The following is a 9973-nucleotide window of genomic DNA, read 5'->3' as shown; positions in this document are numbered from 1 at the left end:
GCATTTATGAGCAAAATTTGATAAATTCACAAGGCTATAGCCTTATGCATTTATGAGCAAAATTCGATAAATTCACAAGGCTATGCATTTATGAGCAAAATTTGAAAAGTTCACAAGGCTATAGCCTTATGCATTTATGAGCAAAATTGATAAATTCACAAGGCTATAGCCTTATGCATTTATGAGCAAAATTTGAAAAATTCACAAGGCTATAGCCTTATGCATTTATGAGCAAAATTTGATAAATTCACAAGGCTATGCATTTATGAGCAAAATTTGAAAAATTCACAAGGCTATAGCCTTATGCATTTCTGAGCAAAATTTGATAAATTCTTACGCATTTATGAGCAAAATTTGATAAATTCACAAGGCTATAGCCTTATGCATTTATGAGCAAAATTCGATAAATTCACAAGGCTATGCATTTATGAGCACAATTTGAAAAATTCACAAGGCTATAGCCTTATGCATTTATGAGCAAAATTGATAAATTCACAAGGCTATAGCCTTATGCATTTATGAGCAAAATTTGAAAAATTCACAAGGCTATAGCCTTATGCATTTATGAGCAAAATTTGATAAATTCACAAGGCTATGCATTTATGAGCAAAATTTGAAAAATTCACAAGGCTATAGCCTTATGCATTTCTGAGCAAAATTTGATAAATTCTTACGCATTTATGAGCAAAATTTGATAAATTCACAAGGCTATAGCCTTATGCATTTATGAGCAAAATTCGATAAATTCACAAGGCTATGCATTTATGAGCAAAATTTGAAAAATTCACAAGGCTATAGCCTTATGCATTTATGAGCAAAATTGATAAATTCACAAGGCTATAGCCTTATGCATTTATGAGCAAAATTTGAAAAATTCACAAGGCTATAGCCTTATGCATTTATGAGCAAAATTTGATAAATTCACAAGGCTATGCATTTATGAGCAAAATTTGAAAAATTCACAAGGCTATAGCCTTATGCATTTCTGAGCAAAATTTGATAAATTCTTACGCATTTATGAGCAAAATTTGAAAAATTCACAAGGCTATAGCCTTATGCATTTATGAGCAAAATTTGATAAATTCACAAGGCTATGCATTTATGAGCAAAATTTGAAAAATTCACAAGGCTATAGCCTTATGCATTTATGAGCAAAATTTGATAAATTCACAAGGCTATAGCCTTATGCATTTATGAGCAAAATTCAATAAATTCACAAGGCTATAGCCTTATGCATTTATGAGCAAAATTTGATAAATTCACAAGGCTATGCATTTATGAGCAAAATTTCAAAAAATTCACAAGGCTATATTTATGAGCAAAATTCGATAAATTCACAAGGCTATAGCCTTATGCATTTTTGAGCAAAATTTGATAAATTCTTACGCAATTATGAGCAAAATTGGATAAATTCACAAGGCTATAGCCTTGTGCATTTATAAGCAAAATTCGATAAATTCACAAGGCTATAGCCTTATGCATTTATGAGCAAAATTCGATAAATTCACAAGGCTATAGCTTTATGCATTTATGAGCAAAATTTGATAAATTCACAAGGCTATAGCCTTATGCATTTATGAGCAAAATTTGATAAATTCACAAGGCTATATATAGCCTTATGCATTTATGAGCAAAATTTGATAAATTCACAAGGCTTATAGCCTTATGCATTTATGAGCAAAATTTGATATATTCACAAGGCTATGCATTTATGAGCAAAATTTGATAAATTCACAAGGCTATGCATTTATGAGCAAAATTTCAAAAAATTCACAAGGCTATATTTATGAGCAAAATTCGATAAATTCACAAGGCTATAGCCTTATGCATTTTTGAGCAAAATTTGATAAATTCTTACGCAATTATGAGCAAAATTGGATAAATTCACAAGGCTATAGCCTTGTGCATTTATAAGCAAAATTCGATAAATTCACAAGGCTATAGCCTTATGCATTTATGAGCAAAATTCGATAAATTCACAAGGCTATAGCTTTATGCATTTATGAGCAAAATTTGATAAATTCACAAGGCTATAGCCTTATGCATTTATGAGCAAAATTTGATAAATTCTTACGCATTTATGAGCAAAATTTGATAAATTCTTACGCATTTATGAGCAAAGTTTGATAAATTCACAAGGCTATAGCTTTGTGCATTTATGAGCAAAATTTGATAAATTCACAAGGCTATAGCCTTATGCATTTATGAGCAAAATTTGATAAATTCACAAGGCTATATATAGCCTTATGCATTTATGAGCAAAATTTGATAAATTCACAAGGCTTATAGCCTTATGCATTTATGAGCAAAATTTGATATATTCACAAGGCTATGCATTTATGAGCAAAATTTGAAAAATTCACAAGGCTATAGCCTTATGCATTTCTGAGCAAAATTTGATAAATTCTTACGCATTTATGAGCAAAATTTGATAAATTCACAAGGCTATAGCCTTATGCATTTATGAGCAAAATTCGATAAATTCACAAGGCTATATTTATGAGCAAAATTTGATAAATTCACAAGGCTATATAGCCTTATGCATTTATGAGCAAAATTTGATAAATTCACATGGCTATAGCCTTATGCATTTATGAGCAAAATTGGATAAATTCACAAGGCTATAGCCTTATGCATTTATGAGCAAAATTCGATAAATTCACAAGGCTATAGCCTTATGCATTTATGAGCAAAATTCGATAAATTCACAAGGCTTTAGCCGTATGCATTTATGAGCAAAATTTGATAAATTCACAAGGCTATAGCCTTGTGCATTTATGAGCAAAATTCGATAAATTCACAAGGCTCTGCATTTATGAGCAAAATTTGATAAATTCACAAGGCCTTATGCATTTATGAGCAAAATTTGATAAATTCACAAGGCTATAGCCTTATGCATTTATGAGCAAAATTTGATAAATTCACAAGGCTATAGCCTTATGCATTTATGAGCAAAATTTGATAAATTCACAAGGCTATGCATTTATGAGCAAATTTTGAAAAATTCACAAGGCCTTATGCATTTCTGAGCAAAAAAATTGATAAATTCACAAGGCTATAGCTCATTAATGCATAAGGCCTTGTGAATTTATCAAATTTTGCTCATAAATGCATAAGGCTTTATATCGTAAATTTATCACATTTTGCTCAAAAATGCTGAGGCCTTGTGAATTTATCAAATTTTTCTCAAAAATGCATAACCCTTGTGGATTTATCAAATTTTGCTCATAAATGCATAAGGCTATAGCCTTGTGAATTTATCAAATTTTTTGCTCATAAATGCCTCGTGAATTTATCAAATTTGGCTCATAAATGAATAAGGCTATACCCCTGTGTATTTATCAAATTTTTCTCAAAAATTCACAAGGTTATAGCCTTATGAATTTATCAATTTTTGCTCATAAAAGCATATCAAATTTTGCTCATAAATGCACAAGGCTAGGCCTTGTGAATTTATCAAATTTTGCTCATAAATGCACAAGGCTATATACCCTGAATAAAACAATGAATAAAACTTACTTGAGACAAGTAGTTACTCGCACCTGTTCATAATATTAACTGCACCTGAGACAATATTCCTCATGTCTCAAGTCAACCCATGCACACAAACAAAGTAGGTACATCTTTAATCATGTGAAGGCTGAACTTCACAAAAAGAAGTAGTTTAAAGTATGTATTTCCTGCCACAGCATTTATTAAAAATATTTAAAGGGTCTGTGTACTTTTTGTATGACAAAAAACACCGTGTCTACACATTTACACTAAACTAACACAGTTTGAAGATAAAGCTTTCCTGAAAATATTACTTGCTGAGGTGCTGTAGTTTTTGAGAAATGAGTAAAACAATGTCATGAAAATAGTTTCTGTGTAAGCGACCATGAGAGGAAAATTATTTTAGCATTTTATTGATTGCTTTTGTGTTTCTACGTACTTCAAGGTCTTTGTTCTTATCCTTTACTGAATGTTCCCTGTCTTGCTTTTCAGCATGTAGTATACAATTATATCATGGTTTGAGGGTGACTAGTCGATATTAGCTCCCCGAGGTATTGGAAGTTGACAAACTAGTTCCCAATACCGAGGGGAGCTCATCGACTAGTCACCCGAAATAAACCATGTTATATTTGTTTTACTATACTTCATACATATTCAGTTACTGGAACATGAGTTTTTGAGCACGAGAAAATGATTACTGTGAAACAAAATGCACATGATGAGTTTGTTCATGTGTTCGATGTCGCTTAGAGAGTGCTGTTCGTGCGTGTATACAAAACGGTGCCATGATCAATAGCGCCCGGGGATGACGTCGCGCAATGGTAGTTAGCATGACAAGTAGAATAGCTCCTGGGGAACTATTACTTGTCATGCGCATTTACCACTTGCATGAATACTCACGTGCGCACTTGGTAGTTAGCAAAGTTAACACCTGGCACGTGATGATGATGAATGGACCATTGAGAACTCGACTCTCTCTCATGAATATGTATGAGGTATAGTAACAACAGATACACAACCAAAGGTTGTATAGCGCTGATGTCATTTTGAGAGCTGAAAATTATAAAAACAATTTACATAAAACTTGAAGACTTACACTAAAAGGGGGTCACCTAGTCTTTCTGAATATTGGCAGACACATATTGTAGAAGGAGTTTTCCAGGAATGAGTCTAGAGGTTTCCACAACAGATAAGAAGAGCTTTGGAGAATTTCAAATGTAGGTATCCCATAGAAATGTGGATCCTGGGTTAACGACAAAAAATATAAATGCATAAACAAAAAATATATCAGGAAAAATTACCAGAGAAGGTGCAAAACAAAATGGCTTAATAGAAATGGCAATAAGACCCCAATACAAATAGAACAATGTAGTAAACATAAGGACAGGAAAATGGCACTGTTTAAGAATTCGGAATCAATTAGCTTAATAACTGTCTGGTGGATGGCAAGGCAAGACAAGACACTACACTTATCTGACCCGCCAAAAGTTGTTGAGAAGGCTATTCGAGAAGATAAACTGGCTGTACGGTTAATAATTCCTGCGAATGCGATCCAAATTTGACGTCACAAATTCGCAACAGATTAGTCGCAACAGTGGAACTGTGTTCAACTCCTCCGAATCAATCGCAGGAAGTATAACCTTGGCTTTACACTGAGTCATAGATGTCACAAAGATCCCTCACAAACTTACCAAGACTAATAAATAGCTGTTCTTCTTGCCAACGTAGACGCCTACTATCCCTTTGGATGAAGCATCACTGTCACCACCTGGGAGGGAAAACAACAACAAAATAAATAAAAAAACATATGGAGATTTGTTGGGACATTTATTAGGTCCTGGGCATATTATCATGGCTCTGCTTACCACCGAGTTAACTGCTTGTGATCAACATTCTTCCTTCACAGGCCAAGCGCCATATTTATGCGCTAGCTTTGTAAGCAAAGAATGCCTAGTAACACGGAGTTCAAACACTCACAATAAAAAAATTCCTGCTAACCTGGAGGTGTCGTGGCCGAGCAGTTAAGTGCACCGCCATCGAACTGAAGCTCTAAACTGTTCAAGGGAGTGTGGGTTCGGGAGTCATGACACTCGTGTCCTTAACTAAACACTAACCACTGCTTCACCCCTTGGACATTGGATGGGACGTAAAGCTGTAGGTCAAAACAACTATCAACGCACATAAAAGACCCCTGTACACACTTATCGCAATAAGAAGAGGTTCACCCTGGTGTGTCTGGCAATGAGACTATCTCCAAATATGAAGGCTGCACTGGAAAAGGAAGAAGAAGAAGAATAAGCAAGAAGAAGCAGAAGAAGAAGCAGAGCCAGGAAATGGCCCAACGTTAAATGAGCTAATAGAGAAAACAAAATCAGCTACCCTACCCATCATGATTGGGGAGCCAAAAGCCTGAAAATGCTGAAGTAATTCTGGAATCTTCTGTAGTAACTCTGTGCCGCTATTTACATGGACAATTTTGCACGGAACCTACAAGAAGACAACAATTATTATCAGAAAATATTATCATCATGGTATGTGGTCATAATATACAAATATTAACTGCTTCGAGTGCTATGGTTAAAACTATGACTCCCGAGGTGATCCCCGGAGCATTATATGTTCCCGAGGCGAAGCCGAGGGAAAATAGAATGCAACGGGGATCACCGAGGGAGTCAATATTTGTTTTATAACACCCCAAACATTTCTAAATACTGTACTATTATTATTAAGTTACAGACCTGAATGCTACAATCCACGGACGACGCGAATACAGATTGCAAAAACCTTTACTGTGCTGCATGTAGTGTCATGTAATCCGAAATGGTTACAGACTATTTTTTATATTAATTTATCATCCTCATACACGCAACGGACGTCTGGGGACTGTACGCCGTGTGCTAGTCTTCGGACTAGCGCACGGCAAACAGACGCACTATCACACGGCCGTCGTCTAGCAAAACTAAGACATGTCATGTGACGCGCTCTAAATCAATGAGCAGGCAGAATACGTGTAAGGGGTGTTATAATAAAATATAGATTTTATTGATAAAAATTTTCGTTTTAATTACATGTTCTCCTCAAACAAGGCTCAAAGCAACTCATGGTAAAGGGCGAGTTTAACTGTTTAAAGTGTAAAACCTGGGAAATTAATTGTAAATTTGTGAACATTTTTTAATTTTATTTTGTTGGTTGAACAAAGAATTGACTAGAGTGGACTTCAAACCAACGACCTCCGGACTAACATGCCGGCGCTCTACCAACTGAGCTAACTAGCCCTAGGTTGGCGTCTCCCTATTTTGTCAATATCTTTGTTCGGGGGTTAATATTTTGCTGAATTTTATAGGGGGGGGGGGGAATCAGATTAAACATGTTTAATGTAGAACAATTCAATTGAATGGCTTCCAAACAGAATTGAACAAAAACAGCGATTTTCAAAGCAACCTCTCATCAAACAAAACCAAGACTCACATTATAGAAATGATCCAGGCAAATACAGACTTCAAAGGAACCTATCCATTCCTTTGAACCAATCAGAGATGGAGCCTTGTCGCCCATGGCAACCAAGGCTTCTTGTATTTCTTGGAGAGTTGGATCTGTCTCTCTTGTTGCTTGGCCGTGGGAAGACTTTTGGGATCGAACCCAGGAGGAGAGGGTCTGCAAAGTGCGATAACCACAACCCCAGCCCTAATTGAAACAAAGAAAACAAAAATTATAAAAATAAATGACAGTTTATAAAGCGTTCATCCATGAAACGTGCTTCTTGGTGCTGAACAATTAAACAAATAAAAACGAATAATAACCCATACAGTTGTTTTTAAATCTTAGCAAAAATAAAGTTAAAATGTAATAAATTATCAAAAAAAGGCTCACTCAAATTATCACATCAGTGAAAATAGTTATGATTACTAGCTAGCTTTGGAGACACAGCTTTCTCTAACAGCACCTTGTCAATGGAATTCACTGCCGCTTGACCTCAGAAATAAGAGCAATCCTTCAATCTTTAAACAAAAGCTCAAAACTCCTCTTCAAGCGGGCATTTTAAATCATATACTTTTGACTAACTTTGACGCTTTATTTAAAAAAAACTTGCAAAAATGGATACTTTAGTGGTTTAAAGCCTTTGGACACTTTCAGTAAACAGTAATGTCCAAGGCCCACACTTCGTGTATCACACCTTCTATATAAAATAACAAACCTGTGAAAATTTAGGTTCAATCCGTCATCGGAGTCGGGAGAAAAAAACCCAGGAAAACCCACCCTTGTTTCCGCATGTTTCGCCGTGTCATGAAATGTGTTAAAAATAAATCCGTAATTCCCGATATTGAGAATTGATATTGCTTTAATGTTTTCTCAAAAAGTATAAGCATTTCATGGAATAATATTTCAAGAGAAGTCTTTCACCATTACCTTCTATAAACCCTGTAAGTTATTTTCAAGATCTGTGAACGTTTAATTTTTTTCTGTACCGAAAGTGTCCAATGGCTTTAAAAAAGCACGTTTTAACAGGCTTGTCTTAAGGTAAGCCTTAAAGGAACACGTTGCCTTGGATCGGACGAGTTGGTCAAAACAAAAGCGTTTGTAACCGTTTTTTATATAATGCATATGGTTGGAAAGATGTTTTAAAAGTAGAATACAATGATCCACACAAGTTTGCCTCGAAATTGCGTGGTTTTCCTTCTACTGTGCGAACTAACACGGTCGGCCATTTATGGGAGTCAAAATGTTGACCCCCATAAATGACCGACGTGTTAGTCGACGAGGTAAAAGGAAAACCACGCAATTTTGAGGCATGTTTGTGTGGATCATTGTATTCTACTTTTAAAACATCTTTCTACCCATATGCATTTTATAACAAACGGTTACAAACGCTTTTCAAAGACCAACTCGACCGATCCAAGGCAACGTGTTCCTTTAACTTGTTTGATTATTTGAATAGATGTCGGATGACACATAAGCGCGCCAGTAGAGCGCCAGTCTGCAACCATCAGGAGGATGGAGAGTTACGATTATCAGGACTACCATATCATCTCCCTAGTGTCGCCCTCTCCAAACTTTCCAGAAACTTACCCTGTCATCGACCCCATCACAACCGTAGTGATAATACTGATAATCTCCAGTTACCATGGCAACCTGACCCTCCCCATCTTCTGGTAATGGAAGGCCAGTGTGGATGTTGATCAACTTTGCCATCAATGAGTGGGACTCGCTGAAAGCACACAAAACAAAATATTGTAGCAGTTAACGTAAGCTGTTGTGTCGGAACATCTTTGAAAGGAAGTTTCGCTCGAGCGAGACCCAATTCTTCAAATTGTCTCTTCTCCTTCAAACTCTACAATAATGAACAAATGTTTGTACTTCAAAAAAAATTTGAATGCCTGAACCAGCTGGGGGGGGGGGGGGAGGGCGTGATTTATACGTTGCGACTCTGTAAGCTAAGTGGGTGACTTTGTAGATTAAGGGGGTGACTATGTAAGCAGGTAGGGGGTGAATTTGTAAGGGGGTGACTTAGTACGGGGCAACGGATAACCTTCCGTATGACGCCACCACTACTTCTAGAAACTATAAGGAGGGGAGCCTTATAGTTTCTAGAAGTAACGCCACCACTATTTCACTCATTTTTACAAAAAGGGCTCTGTCATTGTAAATGTCATTGAGGTAAATTATAATAGATACTATGGGTGCATTCGTTTATTTAGCTCCCCTGGGTCGACCCCACTGTGCTCACTCGGGTGAGCCCCTGACAAGAGCTAAATGAACGATCACACTCGCCCTCTCGTGGTGACGGCATGCAACTCAAGTCACCCCCAAGTGACCCACTCCACAAGCAGGGTACTGAGGGCTTACCCGGGTGAGCCCCGTCAAAGCTATTCTAACGTACCGGGGCAGACCTGGGTGACCCAGGGAAGCTAAACGAACGCACCCAATATTTTATATTATTTCATATCGAATGAAAAAGTGGCGCAGCCATACAGAAACTTATCCAAAAAAATTCTGTTCAAGTTAAACAGAATTTTGTTGTTAAACTTTAAAATTAACTACCCTGACTACAAATCCAATCCAATCAATAGAGTTATTTGACATGTTTGAACAACTCATAATAGGGCCTATGAAGAGATACTTGCCAGCCATGGAGACGTCGCTCTGCTGCTGTGCGACTCAAGAGACTCTCTCTTCGTTCCTTCCCAAGGCTGCTACAGTAACAGTGCTACACCTGTAGTAGAGTACTTTGACACTACTCTTGCCAGCTGCTGATCTCAGTTTTGTTGTGGGTTGGGACGCCACCAAGCGACGGCTCGTCGCGACGTTATAATGCGAAACGAAATTATTGTTTTTTTGCGGGCAGAGTTATAAAAGTATTAAAACATACTAAACTATTATCAATTATTTACAGTCTGAGCCTCTCTGTGCATCCTAAACCACGTAGATTTAATTTTGAAAAGAGTTTACAAGAAATTTAGAGAAATTAGAGAGTTTACATAAT

General features: G+C 36.5%; 1 protein-coding gene across 1 annotated transcript; it reads right to left on the bottom strand.

The window, feature by feature from the left end:
• Positions 1–3112: 3112 nt before the first annotated feature.
• LOC139953010 (ufm1-specific protease 1-like) lies at positions 3113–9731 on the bottom strand. Its single transcript, XM_071952396.1, has 6 exons — positions 9532–9731; positions 8560–8698; positions 6961–7176; positions 5877–5979; positions 5184–5260; positions 3113–4735 (listed from the first exon to the last, which is right to left on the bottom strand). Exons 2-6 carry the CDS (start codon positions 8680–8682, stop codon positions 4601–4603), a joined length of 654 nt encoding a protein of 217 aa, XP_071808497.1. The 5' UTR covers positions 8683–8698; positions 9532–9731; the 3' UTR covers positions 3113–4600.
• Positions 9732–9973: the final 242 nt, after the last annotated feature.

The sequence above is a fragment of the Asterias amurensis genome, chromosome 21, assembly GCF_032118995.1.
Source record: "Asterias amurensis chromosome 21, ASM3211899v1".
NCBI classification, from domain to species: Eukaryota; Metazoa; Echinodermata; class Asteroidea; order Forcipulatida; family Asteriidae; genus Asterias; species Asterias amurensis.
Note: the sequence above shows the minus strand (reverse complement) of the source record. Positions and strands in the feature narration are given on the sequence as shown.

Bases quoted from the DNA above. Each gene is read 5' to 3' on its own strand.
- LOC139953010 (XM_071952396.1), bottom strand. From the start codon at position 8,682: ATGGCAAAGTTGATCAACATCCACACTGGCCTTCCATTACCAGAAGAT. The intron at 5,980-6,960 runs GTGAGTCTTGGT...GTCTTCTTGTAG, and splicing joins GCCTGGATCATTTCTATAAT to GTTCCGTGCAAAATTGTCCA. The intron at 4,736-5,183 runs GTAAGTTTGTGA...TCGTTAACCCAG, and splicing joins ACAGCTATTTATTAGTCTTG to GATCCACATTTCTATGGGAT.